Source organism: Cornus florida, unplaced genomic scaffold (assembly GCF_030987335.1).
Source record: "Cornus florida cultivar Cherokee Brave unplaced genomic scaffold, ASM3098733v1 CherokeeBrave_3.0.0_Hap2_Chr05, whole genome shotgun sequence".
NCBI lineage: Eukaryota > Viridiplantae > Streptophyta > Magnoliopsida > Cornales > Cornaceae > Cornus > Cornus florida.
This window is the reverse complement of record NW_026775575.1, coordinates 112852034-112872267: the sequence shown is the minus strand read 5'-3', so window position 1 is coordinate 112872267 and position 20234 is coordinate 112852034. Positions and strand designations below refer to the sequence as shown.

The 20234-nt window shown below is 34.7% G+C and overlaps 2 protein-coding genes across 3 annotated transcripts; both read left to right on the top strand.

The window, feature by feature from the left end:
* Window positions 1-10760: 10760 nt before the first annotated feature.
* On the top strand, window positions 10761-11033 carry LOC132309998 (VQ motif-containing protein 10). Its single transcript, XM_059808240.1, has one exon. It carries the CDS (start codon window positions 10761-10763, stop codon window positions 11031-11033), a length of 273 nt encoding a protein of 90 aa, XP_059664223.1.
* A 2660-nt stretch (window positions 11034-13693) lies between these two features.
* LOC132308665 (E3 ubiquitin-protein ligase DA2L-like) lies at window positions 13694-19891 on the top strand. 2 transcript variants are annotated; one of them, XM_059806825.1, is made up of 9 exons: window positions 13694-14027; window positions 14139-14482; window positions 15208-15259; window positions 15342-15387; window positions 15523-15604; window positions 15720-15864; window positions 16009-16087; window positions 18273-18339; window positions 19157-19891. In XM_059806825.1, the coding sequence occupies exons 2-9, from the start codon at window positions 14291-14293 to the stop codon at window positions 19739-19741; spliced, it is 1248 nt and encodes a 415-aa protein (XP_059662808.1). In that variant the 5' UTR covers window positions 13694-14027; window positions 14139-14290; the 3' UTR covers window positions 19742-19891. The 2 variants fall into 2 exon arrangements, with proteins under 2 accessions (XP_059662808.1, XP_059662809.1); XM_059806826.1 differs by having other exon boundaries at window positions 13993-14017.
* The last annotated feature ends 343 nt before the right edge of the window (window positions 19892-20234 follow it).

The following is a 20234-nucleotide window of genomic DNA, read 5'->3' as shown; positions in this document are numbered from 1 at the left end:
ATGTAATCCCAGAACTACTGCTCTTGAAATCTCCCGTTCCTTCCAGAAATGACAAGAAGAGATGGATTGCATCATCCTCAAGGGTTTTTAGCTTAAAGCATATAGCTTCCTTCTTGGCTGGTCAATCACACACAGTGCAATGGTTCAACTGTTGGGATTTATATGCCCTGGCATATCAAATTCTCATCTGGATTATAGTGACATATGTTCCTGACATATCTAAAATATTTATGATTTATATAATTGGTGAATTCAATGTATTATGTTTCGATTCACTATGAAATTGATAGTGTCCATGTAATTACAAGAAATATTTATATATATGTATGTGATGGCAATCAATGCATGATATATAAATAGTAATTATAAATTGTTCATAGTCGGTAATTATGGATGGACTCATAATTAATTAAGACTTGAACTGGATCCGCGTTAGGTTGAGATATATTGCGAGAGCCGTCGTATGCAATTACTCCCTATCACCGTCATGGCATTTGACTCTTAAGCATGAGAAAAGTATAGACTCATTAATTAATTAATAATTACTTTGATTTGTTCGGCGGATTCTTCGGGATCCTTAGACCGACACTTTGGGTAGTTATGTAATTAATAGTTAGAGGGTTATATTTTCAATATTTGCATCATTGCTACTTGTATTTATTTTGTATTGATTATGGTTGATCACAAAGTAAATTCGAAGGCCTTCGTGTGTTTTTAGACAAAATGATTTATTATATATTTATTTATTTAAATTATTATTTTTGTCAAACAAATGTTTTATTGTGATCGAGCCAGAAATAATCAGAGGTACCAAAATAGATATATTAATTAAGTAGTCGGATTGATGGCTTTATTTATCCGATAACTAATTATGCATAGAGGGGTCAAAGTGCAATATTGACTTAGATGTTATTTATTATTTAATTGGAGTTCAATTAATTTCTTTTAGTGGAGTAGAAATTAATTTATGTATTAATTGAATTGGGTCCATGGACCGGGCCAATTATTAATTCATTGTAGCCAATAAAATAATAGGCCCAATGGATTCTCACTCATAGCCCAACTTGATATTGGAATCATATTAGATTTGAGACATATGAATTAGAGATGGAGAAAGATTTGTTGTTTCCTTTTCTTTATTTTTATGTTGCCTATAAATATACATGGTCTATGTATATTTGGGAGGGGTGATTTTTAGTAGAAGGAAAAAGGAATAAATATTTTCTCTCTCTAGAAAATTAGGGTTTATGTTCTCATCTAATGGAGGCTCCCACAAGTCTAGTTTTCCAAGGTCATTCATGGAGGCTTATGAGTGATTCCTAAAGGCAAAACAATTACCAAGAAGATGGAGATCCATGGAAAAGGTGTCTAGCAAAAGGGATCTACAATAAGTGAGAACATTCACTTTAGAGGAGAGATTTAAGGTTTACTCCAACCTTGATGTAAGTATTCAATCTTTTAATTGAATGATAGATCATATTTTATTTTTGCATAAAACTTGTCTCTATGTGATGAATCAAGATCTGTGAAAGAAAATCCCTCGAAAAGTTTTTAAAACTTACACGTTTCCCAACAGTGGTATCAGAGCATGGTTTGATTCATTACTAGAGATTATGAATTTATGAAAATTCATCATTCATGGATCCAATTTTGATATGCATATATTTATTTATTGATGTATGTTGATGTATGAATTAATATATTGATATATATTGATACATGATGATGTATGTATAATTGTGAATGGATGATGATATGTGTTTTGGGTCATGGATGAAGCTTATAGGAATATTGAATGTAATTTTATCTTTGGATGAATGTAATTAAGGCTTTGATTTAGTCGTTTGAAAGTTCAATGATGTAATTTAATTTTTTCCATTGTATTTCAAATTGTATATTTATTTAAAGCTATGTAATATTCATCAAAGGGTGCTATGAAGCTTCAAGAAGGTCCAAGAGGGTTAAATTAGGCTTCAAGAATTTTCTGGAATTTTTTAGAAATTTTTCTAGAATTTTTAGAGCCTAAATTTATTTTTTCTGGAATTTTTTATAATTTTCGGTGATTTTCCGGCAATATTCCGGCGACCAGAGAGGCGTAATCCCATGTGACGCGGATTGGAAGGAATATCAATACACCCAATGAGAGTGCGCGTAAGCTGCACGCGCCGTTAGTGGACAGGACTTACAAGCTGGCGCGTGGTCCTCACGCGCCAGCCAAAGCAGGAGGTTCAGCAACTGGCGCGTGCACTGCACGCGCCAGACAATGGTTTTTTCAACCAGGCGCGTGCTATTTCAAGCCCCACATGGCGCGTGGCAGCGCGTGCCACGCGCTGCCAAGGTCTTCTCGCGCGTGCAGGCGCGTGGAGAAGCTTTGGCGCGCGTGGGGCTGCTGGGAACAAGGTTTTAATGGCTGCGGGTGCTATTTTGTTTTTCTTGACACGTACCAGCTTCCTATAGGTGTTAACAAGCCGTTGGAGGACGCCCGTATAATTGTTAGAGCAATTAAATGTTAAAAGCTGATTCCATTGGCCGTTTTTATTTGCTTTATCTGTCATTTATTGATGTATGTGATGCATGTAATTGATAATTGTTGATTAATTATTATTCATGCATTGGATCCATGATATTTATTTAAATGGCTCGATTTACATTAATTAAATTATGAAAATTAATTGAATAAGATTACTAATTAATTTGAGGGCACTTATTGGGAAACGAAAAATTATTTTTGTAAATTATTTTTAAAGTGTGCTTCAAATTAAATATTAGTGAATCTTTTAAAATCCAAATATTTTCTAAATTTAATGGGATTAAAATCAAGACGTTTTGCATGCATTATATCATGTAAATTGAAAACCCTAATTATTAATGACTAAAAATTGAGTGGGAGCAGGGATTTTTATACATTACCCCATGGCCTTCGTTATTAAAACCATTGTAATTAGATCTTCAAAAATAAGGCCCCACGCATGATTTGAAGAGTCTTAATATTACAAGAATCTCATGAAAATAAAAATATTAAATGTTCATTGTAATTAGATCTTTAAAAATAAGGCCCTACGCATGATTTAAAGAGTCTAGATTATAATGACAACATATTTAATGTTTTATTTTTCATTAGAGCATTAATAATGTTATACACTCAATCTAAAATCAATAGTGTTAGCTCCCCAACGGAGTGGTCTACACTAGGTGATTTTAGAAAGGCTAAACATAATCGGGAATCATTTCATATAGATAGACAAGGCATTGTCTTAAGAGATATGGAGATGATTGGATTTGCCCGCCAATAGCAATAATGAACTTCGCCAACCGAATAAGTTATTGGTGTATTGGTTATCCGATTTTTCATGCAGTGGTTAAGGGACCCACATACTATTTTAATGGAAGTGCTCGCCTAATAGTAAATGAATCTCAACAATAGTAATAATGAACTCCCCCAACAGGATAAGTTATTGACATATTGATTGGTTGATTTATTATGCTACAGAGTTGAGGGACCCGCATTAATTAAAAGGGATTGTTCACCAATAATGATAATGATCTCTTGTTCGATTGAGATTTATTATATTATGTGGTTAACAAACTCATTTTAATTTTAAATATGCATGATAGTATTAATAATTCACCTTGTATATCATATGAATGCATTTATATTCAGATGAATTATGTCTAATCAATTTGTCTACTTGCTTACATATTCAATGTAACTGGACCTCATTAATATTGACTGAGAAATGAACTTAGATATTTTATTCACAACGTAAGGGTACAAATGTATTTACTACTTCTAAACCTAATCCTTTTATTTTAAGATACCCAAGAGAACATTAATGCTTTGAATAAGTGAAATAAGGCAAATGAGATGACTTGGTGCAATATTCTAGAGTTTACCTCGAATACGCTCCAAAGCTAACATTTACATTATTTTATTTTCTTCAAGCATCATATTAAAATTTAATAAGATGTTTTGGTGAGATTAGATAGAGAGTATGCCAAAGTACTATGTCAAACTTGAATAGCATCAAGATAGCCTAAGGAACTCCAGTATGAAATCGAATTTTGAAAAATGATTGTTTATTATTTAAAAATTAGCTGGAGATCAATAAGGCTGACTTGGGTGGTAAGTTTCAAGTTGACATGATTATTGCCTTGTTACCAAACTCGTTCGACTCTGTTAGAGTGAACTAAATAAGGAATCAGTTTGAGTTCACACTCGCTGATATTCTTATAGAATTGGTAACAGATGAAGGGATAATCTAGAGTATAAGCGTTCCTATCAATCTAACCTAGTCTATACCATCTTCTTTTAGGCCCAAGTGGACGGGCAAAGCAAAGAAGAAGGATGATAATAGGACTAGACTAGCACAAAACATGGGTATTCAAAAAGGTTAAAGGGAATAAGGCAGTGTATGTTGAGGGCGAAGAAAACTGTTTCTTTTGTCGCTAACTAAAACACTAAAGGACGAACTGTTTAAGCAATGACGTGGCATAGGAAAATATATATTTAATCATTGAGCCATGTTATGTGGTTGCGTCTATTAATTCCTGATGGACAGATTCTGGAGCCACTAAACATGTTTGTAATTTATTGTAAGGATTTCAGGAATCCAGAAGCCTTAATGATATGGATATATATTTATCTTTTGACCTGATGCCAAGGTTGTAGTTAAGTCAGTGGGAGTATTACATCTGAAATTAGAGAGTATGAGGATATTAGTATTAGAGAACTATCTTTATGCACAGAAGTGAAACGCAATCTCATTCTTATTTCACTTTTGGTTTATTAAAACTGTGTTGTTATTTTGTAAAACTGGTTTCATAACATTGAATAGATATGCGATTGCTTCTGGTGCATTGAAAGATGGTTAATATACTATAATCACAAACTCTTAAGATTTGCGGGATGTAGAAACTAATGTTGCATCTTCTAGATTGAATGTTAAGAGAAAAATTGTTATTCCTGACTCATTGTATTTTTAATGTCTATTTTTGGGTTGTTATCAATCAAAATAAGATTCAAAGATTGGTCAAAGAAGGTTAATTACCTAGTGAGGCAGGGGAGCCTAAACCAAACTTGTGAACCCTGTTTTGAAGGATAGATAACTCTTAGGGCTTAATCAACCAGATGAAATAGACATAAAGGGCAATTGGAGTCGGTACACACTGACACGTGTGGTCTTATGAACATCCAAGCAAGATTACTCACGTTTTGGATAAGTTTATCTTATACAACACAAGTCTTAAACTCTTGGTATTTTTTTTGAGAAGGTTAAGACTGATGTGGAACACATATTAGGTAAACTTATCAAGACACTTCGATCTGATCGAGGATATGAGTATTTCTTGGGATAGTGCAAAGACTATATGGTCAATGAGGGTATTATGTACCAGTTTTCCGCAAATTGACGCTAAATGGATTTAGGTGTCAAATAGGAATAACAGAATTCCACTTAACATGGTTAGATCTATGATCAGCTATGCTACATTATCTCTTTCATTTAAGAGTTTAGCGTTAATGACATCGATGCGCATTATGAACTGCATTCCATCTTAGTCTGTCTCAAGGATACCGTTGAGCTGTGTTTTTTTACTAAATATTAGTTTGAATCATATGCACATATGGGGTAGTCTTGCACATGTGCGCTTGATATGGACAAGTAAGTTGGAAGCAGATCATAGGCATGCTAGATTTGATAGCTATTCTAAATGTCACTAGGATGGATTATTTTATGATCTCAAAGATAAAAGTTGATTGTTTTCATTCACTGTTTATCTATAGGAGAATAATATTATGAATCACATACCTAGTAGCATAATGTTAGAGAATTTGGTATGAGTATCGGATGTATCACATGTGAACACACTTATTATAGAGATTGAGAATAATATATGAATTCCCTATTGATGCGTTAGCATCATCAACTACACAGATTCTTGCATCGGTACATTGATGTAGTGGGAGGATTATCATCTAATTCGACAGAATCATGTTTTTAGGTGAGACCATTATGGACATCCCTGTTAAACATGAGTTGGACCCAGTAAGTTACACGATAGCGTGAACCGATGTGGATACAGATCGTTTTGGTGAGTTATTATGAAATCAGAGTTAGAATCTATGTATTCTAATAAATACTGGGATCTTGTAGAACTTTCTAGTAGGGTGATTCCTATGGAAGGCAAGTTAATCTACAATAAGATACCAGAAGATTTCTTAGTGAATAAATCATGAGTGTACAAGGGAATGTCATTATTTTTCTAATTTTATATATATTGATGACATCCTACTCATTTAGAATGATGTGAAAGTTTTGTCATCAATAAAGAGGTAGTTGTTCAATTACTTAATAATCCTACATTGATAAAGTTTTGACTAGGTTTGGTATGCATAACTCAAAGAATGAGTTCTTGCTTTATTGATATGGATGGCTCTCTCTAGTAAGTAATTTTTCAAGACTATCAAAGGAGATTGAGCAAATGAGACTGGAACAATATGTTTCGGCATATGAGAGTCTCATATATGCCATGGTCTATACCAAACAGGACATCCGCTACATAGTAGGGATAGTCAGTAGAGATCAGTCCAATACTGGACTTGATAACTTGTCTGTTGTGAAAAATATCATTAAGTACCTAAGAAGGACCAAGGATATCATACTCATTTATGGATGTGATGCTATGGCCCTAGTCAGGTATGCTAGTTCTGATTTTTAATCAAAAGTAGATACTATGAGGTTCATGACTTAGTGTATGTTCACTTAATGGAAGGGAGATCAGTTGGTAGATTGTTAAGCAGATTTTAACTGCTGACTCAAACCTGTAGGTGGAATATATTGTAGCCTTAAAGGCGGCAAAGGAAGCCTATTAGTTTGATCTCACTGATTTAGAGGTTGTGGAGTATACTAGCCTGCCTATTGAGTTATGTTGTGACAATAGTGTAGAAGTAGTCCAAACCAATGACCCAAGGTTCCATAGAGGAACAAGATACACTGAGAGGAAGTATCATGTTCTACATGATATTGTCCGGCAAGAAAATGCACTTGTAGTTAGAACATTGCATTGGAATACAACTTTGTTGATCCATTATCAAAGGTGTCATTGATCAATAATTTTGATCATCATCTGGATAACATTGGAGTTAGGTGCAATTTGAATTGGCTATGAGGGCAAGTGGGAGCTGTTGGGATTTATATGCCCTGGCATAGCAAATTCTTATCTGGATTATAGTGACATATGTTCCTGACATATCTGAAATATTTATGATTTATATAATTGGTGAATTCAATGTATTATGTTTCGATTCACTATGAAATTGATAGTGTCCATGTAATTACAAGAAATATTTATATATATGTATGTGATGGCAATCAATGCATGATATATAAATAGTAATTATAAATTGTTCATAGTCGGTAATTATGGATGGACTCATAATTAATTAAGACTTGAACTGGATTCGCGTTAGGTTGAGATATATTGCGAGAGCCGTCGTATGCAATTACTCCCTATCACCGTCATGGCATTTGACTCTTAAGCATGAGAAAAGTATAGACTCATTAATTAATTAATAATTACTTTGATTTGTTCGGCGGATTCTTCGGGATTCTTAGACCGACACTTTGGGTAGTTATGTAATTAATAGTTAGAGGGTTATATTTTCAATATTTGCATCATTGCTACTTGTATTTATTTTGTATTGATTATGGTTGATCACAAAGTAAATTCGAAGGCCTTCGTGTGTTTTTAGACAAAATGATTTATTATATATTTATTTATTTAAATTATTATTTTTGTCAAACAAATGTTTTATTGTGATCGAGCCAGAAATAATCAGAGGTACCAAAATAGATATATTAATTAAGTAGTCGGATTGATGGCTTTATTTATCCGATAACTAATTATGCATAGAGGGGTCAAAATGCAATATTGACTTAGAGGTTATTTATTATTTAATTGGAGTTCAATTAATTTCTTTTAGTGGAGTAGAAATTAATTTATGAATTAATTGAATTGGGTCCATGGACCGGGCCAATTATTAATTCATTGTAGCCAATAAAATAATAGGCCCAATGGATTCTCACTCATAGCCCAACTTGATATTGGAATCATATTAGATTTGAGACATATGAATTACAGATGGAGAAGGATTTGTTGTTTCATTTTCTTTATTTTTATGTTGCCTATAAATATACATGGTCTATGTATATTTGGGAGGGGTGATTTTTAGTAGAAGGAAAAAGGAATAAATATTTTCTCTCTCTAGAAAATTAGGGTTTATGTTCTCATCTAATGGAGGCTCCCACAAGTTTAGTTTTCCAAGGTCATTCATGGAGGCTTATGAGTGATTCCTAAAGGCAAAACAATTACCAAGAAGATGGAGATCCATGGAAAAGGTGTCTAGCAAAAGGGATCTACAATAAGTGAGAACATTCACTTTAGAGGAGAGATTTAAGGTTTACTCAAACATTGATGTAAGTATTCAATCTTTTAATTGAATGATAGATCATATTTTATTTTTGTATAAAACTTGTCTCTATGTGATGAATCAAGATCTGTGAAAGAAAATCCCTCGAAAAGTTTTTAAAACTTGCACGTTTCCCAACATCAACTTGGTGTGGCAATCTCCTATAATCCCAAGAATGAAGGTTAATCTTTGGCTCGTAGTCCAATCCAGACTTCCAACATTAGATTGCAAATCAATGGCTCATTATGAAAATGTTTGCCCTCTCTGCCAAGTCTACCTTGAATCACATACCCACTTATTCTTCAACTGCTGCTTCTCTTCTCCACTCTGGCGTTTCATCAAAGACAAATGTCAAATTTACACATCAATCTCAAACTGGGAAGAGCTTGTCCAGTTCATTAGTGTCAGGTGGAAATCAAAATCCGTCCCAAATCTCCTTCGGAAAGTTTGTCTCTCTTCTCTTGTCTACCATTTATGGAAAGAGAGAAATGAAAGAATCTTTAAGAAGAATAGATCTTCTCAAAAAATAGTCTTAACTAGGGTTTGTTCGACCATCTCCTCAATCCTCAGACTTAGTTGCCTTCAGAATTGCAATACCACAAGAAGGATCTTTGTCGACTGGAATATTTCCCCCTCTTGTTGCCACCCACCTCCTCGGTCTCCAGATTAAAGATCGTGGTCGGAGCTCTTACCGACAATTGTTTCTTCACCGGAATGTCTTCACAGTAACTACCATTAACGTCCTCAAGTAATTTGGTTGGTTATTGTCACTGTCTAATGTTTGGGTTGGATTTTTTTCCGGGTTTGGTCCCTTAAGTGGGCTTTTTGGGTTGGTTTTCTTTCCAGGTTATGTCCCTTAAGTGGGCTTGTATCCCTTTTGGGTTGTTTGGCCTTATGACCCAAATTGTACATTCTCATTATTATTATACAGTGGCTTAAAATTCCTAAAAAAAAAAGTTGGTGAAACCTAATCCAAAACCACGGAGCTTTATTTCAGTCCATGTGATGAGATTAAGTCGGTTCATTCAAAATCACGATATTTTCCTTAAATATATAAATATATGTACACACACAGTAGGTGTATAATGAGTAAGATGCAATGCAACTAGATAGGATGCATGCTTAAGCAGGTAAGGTGGAGTGCAGAGATAGGGACTTAATAGAGTGAGACGCAGTATGAATGTTGAATCACGTGTACGTGGACCCAAATTTTATGCACATGCTTCCAACATGACTCGGAACAAATCAGCTTTCTTTATTTGCCGTACAAGCAATGGATCAAGTTAGGAAAATGTTTACTACTACTACGCAGTTTTTAGCTTTTGATCTTTTTGAGTCAAAATAACATGCTAGTCTTATTATTAAATAATAATAAAAAATTGTATTATATTAGGATTCTTTAGTTATTGATTGTGGAAAAGCCACATGTCATCTTTAACAATTTTGTTGGCCCCTGAAAAAAGAAAAAGAAAAAGAAATTATAATTTTCCCCATCAAATTAAAGGTTAGGTTCTTAGCTTTTTACAGATTCTTTATATATATATATATAACTGAGTTTTTTTTAATGAAATTTCAACATATAACGAGGTAGACATTCTCATGTTTTTCATATCCTTTGTTCATAATTTTAATTGAAATTCGATGGAATAAATTCAAAGATAATATCTTGAATTTCAAGGCCGACACATGGTTTTGACCCTTTTCTCAATCCTGCTAATTCAAAACAAACAACCACTTGCCGAATTGAGCACCAAAAATTTACAACTCATGACAGGGACCGCTCAAGACATACAACGCCCACAAAAACAAAACCCTGTATATACAAATGTATATATATGCATATACACACATTACTGTGTGTAGTGATTACACACAGTAATGAAGCGTGGTTGGACTTTTTACAAGTGGGATGAAGCTTCAAGTAACTTGCATGAGAATTAATTTTCAGAATTGCGTGGTTTGACTGAATCCAATAAACTAAAACGTCCTTCTAGACTGCCTCGAAACGGTCAACTCATCTCATCAGCGCCTCCATTTCTTAACTGCCAACCATACCGTACGTACATGTCTCGCCAAACTAATATAAAATCCACCAATCTTACACAAATCATATTTATATTTTTCATACACACATTCAATTTTCAAAAACCCATAAAACACACCAAAAAACGAAAAAAAAAAGGTTACTTCTTGTCCCCGAATTAGAGTACCTTTTCACATTTTCTGGCTCTTCCATCATTTATATAAATTCATATTCATTATGTCAAGAGGCAACAGATCACAACACCGGCCCATGAAGGTAGTGATCATAAACACCGAGTACGTGGAAACCGACGCCGGGAACTTCAAGTCTGTGGTTCAGAGGCTCACCGGCAAAGACTCCACGATAGAATGCAAGCGGCCGGAATCGGCCTTGAATCGGAGGTCGGCGGTGTCTCGCGTAGATCAGCCCATGCCTACTGGTAATTCGGTTTTCTCAAGAGGAGTTTCGTTCAAGGACTTTGATAGATTGCTCAAGGAGCTCCCTCCTTTTGATGAGCTTTATCGCCTCTGTGCTGATAATTAGATTTATTTGTGTGCATATATTTATTGTATTTTCATGTTCTTTCATTCTTTATTTGTAGTTAATTGGTGATCCATATATGGTTTATACATATATTAAGTTTATACCTATAAAATTCAATTCTACATGCACTTGGATTTGTTACTTTGTAAGCTTTTCCTCTCTTTATCCTTCTTAATTCCCTCTTATATATATAATAATAACGATTAACATAAGCAGCCAAAGATCATTCACGTTGGATAATTAAAGTTCAAATTCCTTTTCCATTGGTCCCTTTGTGAAGAGGACAAGTGTTAGAGGACTCATCCCACACGTAAGATCGATCCAATAAAAATGAATATGGCATATATATATATATATATATATATATATATATATATAATGGAATATACAATACTACTTAACAGCTTAAACTTTTAAGTTAAAAGACGCATAAATACCCAAGATCTTACAATAAGAAAGAGATTAGGAGAGAGATTAGATTTGTGTGTGTGTTGCATACGTGATAGGAAGGTTGTCCCGAACTTTGAGTCAAAGTAATTACTTTGTGATTTAAGAACAATATATGTGTAAGACTATAATCTCAAAAGTGGGAGACATTGGCCTCATGTTTCCCCAATTTTTTTTTTAGGTAAGTAAATAACAACAAAAAAGAAGAAAAAAGGGTGTAAATTTTTTGTTCTTAAATTCAACTGTGTAAACATTTAAGTTCAACTATTTACTTCTTGAAATCTGCAAATGCAACGAATGTACCCCCTGCTAGACCTCCATTTCCCAAAACAAACAAAGCTTACAAATGGATAAATTAATTATCGGGATGACTTTTGAGCTTTCTTGCCTATAAGAGAGAAAAGAAGGTACACATGAATGTACCTACCTCCATCTTGCTATACGTCCATTTTTCAAGAGGGACCAGGATCCCTCTCATCATCAAAACATTGCCATTTTGTTGCATTAACCATTTTGGATCATTAACATAGAATACAAAACAGGTCGTGTAGTGTCCAAATAAAAGACCTGCGTTAAGCTTCGTACTTGTGCACCAAAACGAGCCTGTCCGTGCGCAAACCTTTCAAAAGGGAACTACGAGATCATTTCTATTATAAAAGTGACATTAGAGGTTACTGTGGTTAGGTTTTATTAGGAACGAGTCAGCCTCATTAAAGCCCAACAATGTAGTACCATAACTCACCCTCCCCCAACCAAGTTGGTGAACCAAACACCACTCTCACACTATTAAACCAACGCCCCACCCACACTGTTTGTTCACAGTAATAAAATATCATTATATATATATACACACACACACACATATATATCATCGTCCTGTATTCATGGGATCTTCACTGTTGGATCTTTGATGCATGATAACTAATCTTGATAAATTTCTCTTGTACTAGTTTAGCTATGCATAAACCTATAGACACTAAGTCACATAACATACATTTGGTCAACAAATTTTACGGTTTGATATACTAGTCCAACCAACACAAATCTCAACAAAAGCAACTAGTCCATGGACCACATATATTCACTTTAGACAAATCACATATGGAAGCAGAAATTATAAATTGTTAATATAGTACGCTCCAATCATAGATGGATTCCATGAATTGGTTGACACGATGGGGGACTCTCCTTTTTATTTCACTTCATTATTTAAATGCATTAGGACCTTGACTTAGATAAATAAAAGTGATTTAATAAAAGAGACTGAATCTATTATATTTCCTGTCTATTAAATCATACATACATTTCATGTTCAATACATGTACATACACCAATGTATAATATACATTTCATTCTATAAATTAAAATGGTTTATTTTATAATTAAAACGAAACTCTTTCGATCTTGAGTGAGTAGTTGTAATGCTTGGTTTATTATCTAGTGTTAGTCTTGCGTGTATAAAGGTATCGAAATTTTTTTTTGATTTTTCTTTTGAATTCCGACTTGTCACATTTGTTAATTTAAAAGAGAAAACGCCGTAAAATTTCTCTTCCTCTACACAACACTCCACATAACATGCACATCAATTAGGAGCAATAACAATATGAGAAAATAAGGGAATATTAATTAGAAGGAAAATAAAAGAGAAAACAATTTCAAAGAAGAGAGAGAAAGGAAAATGAAAATTTATTAAAAATAAAAATAAAGAAAAGGAAAATGAAAGTGGAGGGAAGTTTAAGAATTAAAATTATTCTGATTCTTTTCCCTCGTTACAAACACAGCATAACTAAAGTTTTCCCACAAATCCTATGCTTAAACCTGTGTGTGTGTGTGTGTGTGTGTGAATATGTAAAATTTGGATTTGATTGTTTGCCATCTGGTGCTAGTTCTTGCAAGAAGTATCAAATTGAAAAGGGAGATGGAATCAGTCAAGTAGATTCAGATGTACAAAGGTAGGACAAGGTCTTGTGCACAGTTAGAAGGGTAATTTTGTCTTATTAATATGCAATGTCATTGCCATAATTAAAAAGTAAAAGTAAAAGTAAAAGTAAAACAAAAGGATTCTTTTTACGGTTTTACCCATTTTTATAGCGCGATTGACAACACGCGTCCAATCAGCGAGTAGGAACAGCATTCGTCACTTCGTTGAACCTTTTGATTCTTTCCGGGTCTACTACTCTACCGTCCCTGCTTTTTTTTCTATCTCTCTCACATAAAACTTTCCGTCGGATAGAGCACAGAGGTCGAAAGAAACAAAACAAAACAAAACAAAAAACACCGATTAAATAAATACACAAGAGGATATATACAAAACTCGCTTGTATATATATATAACATCAGAGAAAGTTCTGATCTTGTTCCCTTTTCTCATCTACAAATCTCTCGATCTTCATTCTCTTCTCTTTCTCTCTCTCTCTCTCTCTCTCTCTAAAACTCGTAAGCGCTCGGATTCCGTTTATAGCCGTTTTTCCAAGAATTCAAGGCTCGTTATTCTAATCTCATTTCAACGCAATTGTTATTCGTCGATTCTATTAGAAGTTCAGTGTTGTGCGTGTATATGCAATTTTCTTTTTTCAGGAAGTGATTTTTTGTTTAATTTTTGGAATTGTTTTTATCAATTGTTTTGAGTTTCTTGTTCTGGTTTTGGTTGTTTTTCAGGATGTGACGATGTGTTCCTGACGTGAATTTGTGGTTTACGGAAGTGAAAATGTATCGTTTTGTGTTGTGAATATGTTGTAACATGAAAATTAGGGTTTTTGTGATTGTATATTTGTTGTTGGTGGTGTAAATTGATTCGGTTTGATAATTCGATGGGGAATAAATTGAGCCGGAGGCGACAAGTGGTGGACGACAAGTACACGAGGCCGCAAGGGTTGTATCAACACAAGGATGTGGATCACAAGAAGCTTCGGAAGCTCATACTCGATTCGAAGCTTGCCCCATGCTATCCTGGAGATGAGGAATGTGCCTGTGATCTTGAAGAATGTCCTATTTGCTTCTTGGTCCGTGCTCTTAATTCATTCTTTTGTTTACTTGAATTGTTTTGATTTTTGCCTCTGTTTGGATTCTGAGAAATTGAGGGAGGGATAGTGAAATCATTTAGGCGGGGTTATTGCACAGGACATTCGTTTATTTTGGAACTGGAAATGAAATTAGTATCTAAAATTCAGTTATTTCCCTTGATCATTATAATTTTTGTTATATTATTATTATTATTATTATTATTTATAAATGTTATTTGCCTTGATGATTGTTAAATGTATAATTGAGTTTTTTCTTCTATTCAGACCCAATCTTAATTAATGTAAGGTTCCTAATTGAATTCCAACTCAGTATTATTTTTAATTTTTAGTTATTGCACAACTTAGTTAGATCATATTAATGTTATTTTATTATATTTATCGCCATCATTTTTGTTTTTTCATTAGAGCTACTTTACTCCGTTAATGCTCAACTCATAATTGGGTTGATTCTTTTATTTCAGAACCCAAATGTTTTTAAATACAGGGTTCGATTAAATTTCACTTCGGAATCTTCAGTTATTGCGGAATACATATTTGAGTTGATCCACAACAATGGAAAATTAAAATTTTGATTCAGTTCTTGTTTTCTTTTGCCCTGGTAAAATTGGAGCAGATGGGGTGAATGGCGTTTTAATTGTGTTTTATGGAGTATGGAGTATAAATTTCTAATTGATTTTTTTTATCTTCCGCTAAAAATCTTACAGTATTACCCGAGTCTCAATCGCTCAAGATGTTGCTTGAAAGGCATTTGTACAGGTATCTGCTATGCACATTTCTTTTATGATTAATGTAGTTCTTAATAATTTGAATGCTTATTGATATGTTCTTTTTGCAACAGAGTGTTTTCTGCAGATGAAGACCCCTAATTCAGCTCGCCCTACACAGCATCCTTGATTTCTGTGAACTATGTTTTTATATTTTTGTGTTATACTTTTACCTACCTTGTTCCACTTGCTGTCTGTTTCCTCTTCAAGTTATGTATTCTATCATCTATGCTAGTGTTCCTTAACGGTACAAAGGTGTCCTTTCTGTAAAACGTCGAACTATGCTGTGGAGTATAGGGGGGTGAAAACAAAGGAGGAAAAGGGAATGGAGCAAATTGTAAGATTTGCTTTGCCACAAAAATGTTTGGTTTTTCTCTAATTTTCTTTTGGAATCATTGCCTTGGCTTCGGAATATTAAATTTGCAATATATTCACATTTATCATGTGCTTAGGAAGAACAACGAGTTATAGAAGCAAAAATAAGGATGCGGCAGCATGAAATTCAAGATGAAGAAGATAGAATGCAGAGAATACAGGAGGTGAGGTCTTTAAGCAGAAGTATGGGACTGGGTGAGGTTGAATATAGCCCAACAGCAGGTATTTTCATTAGAAATATTTGTTCAATTCTATATGTGATTGCTTCATTTTCTCTCTTAACAAGTACTTACTTTTTTCCTGTATCGTCTATAACATGCATGGCTTCTATTTAATCTTCACTGCCATCTTCTATATCTACTGTAGAAGTTGAAGAAATCTCTTCTTCTCAATATTCATCTGTTGCTTCGACAAATAGGCGACCTCTACGCCCGAGGCAAAACAGGTATAAATTTGTATGCGTAGTTCTTTTTTATTTTATTTTTGGTTAGTTTTCTACAATTACTAAGGTTGAACCCCAGTTTCTGAATTTTATGAATCCTTGTATATTCTTGTGTCATTAAAGAAGAGAAATAGAATGGATTTGATTGTGCTCTAAAGTTCTGAATTGCACTTCTTTTATATCTTTTTAAAGTTCTGACATCGATGTTTATCCCAATAGATATTTTGTATTCAAGTTTTTAACTAATATTCAATACGTCATTACTTTCCTTTTGTTTTCATGGTCAACCAAAATCTTTTTAGTGAACAATGAACACTGCGTGGTGCAATGGTAGAACCGTAGAACTTAAACTGACAATTCTGAGGGAGTGAGTTCAAGGCTCAGAGCAGCCATATTTTGCAAAATAAGAACAAAGGTTAGGTGTCTTTAGTCTCCTGCATTTTGCTTAGGCAGGATATACACTGGGTTTTAAACTTCTGTGGTTGTTTATAAGATTTTTTAGTGAGAGTAGCATTTATAGAAGATATAATGAGGGCTCATTGAGTGAGCTAATAATTATTTGTCCACATTTGAGAGATTTAAAGATTGTATACTGATTTTCTCACTGGCTTTTTAATACAAGCACATCCCATTATTTCTACACTGGAAAATATGTTAGTGAGAGAAGACTTCTTTACAAAAAAATTAAATGCGGTGCATATAATGGGAATCTTGTATTTCAAGCCAATCTGGAACTCTTGAAATGTTTGTGCAATGCAGTACTTCTTTAATTTAACCTTACCCAGTGTGACTAAAACTATTGGTTGCAGTGCAAGCCATGAGCAAGGTGACTTTTGAAACAGTTCTTATGGTGGGTGATGCCTCTTCTTGACTTGTACTAGTGCCCTCAATTTATTTGTGCATATAAAAAGAACAAGTATGAGGGTGTTCTGGTTATATAGTTGCAAATTTTTGGCTAAATTTTGGTTTATAGGAGATCTTGCCTACAATATCCTCTCACATGATGAGAGAGAGTAGCTTGTTGAGGAAAACTCCACAACTTTTGGAAGGGTAAGTTGCACTAACCTCGCTTAAGGCTTGAGAAAATTAAACGGACCTCCTCTATGGTTTCCAAAATTACACCGACCTTCCATGTCGTCATTTATCAAAGTTAACAGTTAGTGTGATATTACTAAATTGCCCTAAGAAAATATTAACTTGTTTAATAAATATGTCTTGTAAATGAAGACAATATTGGAATTAAATCATTTTCCTCACATGACATCATTATTTTTCATGTTTGACCGATGCGGACCATAACAATTACCAAGTTTTGTTTTTAGAAATCCACCCTTGACAAGCATATTTTAGTTCATGGGACAAATTAAGACAGTATAGGATCCCCTCCTGTACCATACTAATGCACTGGACCTTGTAGTAGTCCAGTGTGAGTATGCCGTAAATACGCTACCATGAGATATTATAAGCCCCTAATTAATCTGTAGCCATTATCTCGTTGCTCATCCGTGTATAATAGCATGGAGCTGCTGGAAGTTCTTGTTCAAGGACATATGTATTCAACAAGAAGTAGAGACATGGCGCAAGGTTGCCATTGGTAAACTATGGTTTATGGCCATTTTGGCATGACAGATATAGATAGTGTAACGACAGGCTAAAAGAATACTACTAAAAGAATATATTGTATTTTATGCATGTCTATCTAATGAACCAAATTGTAACCATAAACAAATTCATAACTGGATGCAAAATTGTTGTATCTAACTCCTGAGAAACGTTGTAACACACAGAATTATAGAAGAGGAGGTTTGTCTGAAGTTGGAAGGTCAAGTATGATATAGAAAAGGTGGAATTCTGGAATTCTATTGCTGTGATCAAATAATTATGGGTGCCTTTTCTAACCGCTTATGTAGCAGAGCTGGGTATGATATACCTGATATACTTTAACTATGTTATCAGCACTCGCAAGTCATGGCATAAGTACCTTTCTGTCAGGATAGATTTTTTATTCTTATTTATGACAACAGGCCCAAATTTTTGAATATGCCTATAATCGTGGGGTGAAGCTAGCTGTTATTGGCTCATATTTTCTAACATGTGTCTTGAGTGACTAATTCAATTGGCTTGGTTTAATAAGACGATTTACTTGCCATGCTAGAATTAATTGCTCTGGTACTGTCCATGTGTGCAGAGATGATGAATTTGACCTGGATCTTGAGGACATAATGGTCATGGAAGCTATCTGGCTGTCTATTCAGGTATTGTTCTGAATCAATTACATTGACTGAATTTTTTTCATTTGAACTTCAAACAGTTACTATGCATCATTTGACTAAAGTGCATGACTCTGGTTGTATATTGGTGAACGGAAAGAAGAGGCATGGTTATTATATTATATTAAATTGAAATTTTGACCCTTGGAACCATTTTAATTGAATCAATTTGATGGTGATTTCCAAATTCCAAACTTCTGCATGTAAGTCGTGTGTGTTTGTGTGCCTCGTTATTTGGGGTCCATTTTGGAATCTTTGCACCTGAGTTATGTCTTGATGTTTATATATACGCCCTTTGTCCCCTATGTATCTTGTTGTTGTGGGTAGTTCATAAATTTATTCTTCACAAGACTGACTTCTTTTTTCCTATGTATTTCCTGGTTGTGGGCGATCCTTATATTTATTCTTATAATGCATTCCTCCCTCGGTCTTTCTAATCATCGACTGGTATTAGTTAATTTGACAGTCTCATATGTGCATATGACTGGCTATTTTCTGATATAGGCATGGAAAATACCAAGTACAAAAGTTCCAAAAATGTAGAAGTTTGAGATCTATAGAGAATTATTTCTCATTCTCTGCAATATCATTCTTGTCTAACTGTAGCCTTTAAAAGATTACTGCAATTCATCATGCAGTCATTTACGGCATTAATAGTTAGAAAAATCTTGCTACCCAAATGATGGTGTAGCATGTAGTGTTTTGCTTACTGTTTATAATGTTCACAAATTGATCTTATTTCTTCTTTCTGTGTATGGGGTTGAAAAATTGGATCATCATTTTTATTCTGTTCCATTGACAGGAGAATGGTCGACAGAGAAATACAGCCTATGGTGACACTGCTCTGTCAGAACAGTACATAACAGAAGATAGCCGTGTCTCGGCAGCCATGGCACCATTAGCTGAATCATCGTCATCCCCATCTGGTGGACTGGCTTGTGCAATTGCTGCCCTTGCCGAGCGACAGCAAATGGATGGAGAATCCTCCAGTAACTTTAGTGGAAATATGTCGGCCAACATGCTTCCTAGCTCTAGCAGGTTTTCCAATAGAGAGGTGCAAGAGGGTGAGAATTTTCCTCGTGCAGGGAGCTCAATTGAGGTCTCACCCCATGGCGGGATGATGGTGACTGGGGATGACAGAGAATGGGGTGTTGATCATGAATCAGTGGTGGCTGAAGTAGAGACAAGGCATGCAAGTTCTTTGGCAGCAGAAGATGCTGGTAGGATTGCTGCAATGCCGCCACAAGATGAAATTGAAGGCAGCTTCCAAACTGTTGCAGGGCCCATTGTTCCAGAGAGCTTTGAGGAGCAGATGATGCTGGCTATGGCTGTTTCGCTAGCTGAAGCTCGAGCAAGAACAAGTGCACCAGGAGTTGCATGGCACTAGTTTCCGGGCCAAGGTATCTCTCTCTCTCTCTCTCTCCCCCCTATACAGATGTTACGGAACAGATATTATTTTAGTGAATGGAAGGTTGTCGAGATATGCCATTTACAATGATTGAGATCCCTTTTCTTGGACAAATGGTCTTGCAGAGTACCCATGGCATTCGTTTTGCGCTCTATATGAATGCGGTTTGACAAACATCTAAAATAGAAATTTTTTTTTTTTGGGACGTTGCCCAAGTCTGACCTTATTAATTCATGGCACAAAGTAGATAAAAAAAAGTGCCCTATATTTGGGACTAGGTCTTCTTGGAGTTGTTTTGGGATGATACACATGGTTCCACGTCATTAAATTCTGGTGCCATGTGATGTCAGAAAAATACTTGGAGGGAAAGGATCCTTGCCCTACCATTCTGTCATAAGAGGCACATATAACGAATCCAAGTACTTTTAAAGAAGAAAGAAATTGCATGGTACCAGGTATGTTAGAGACCGAT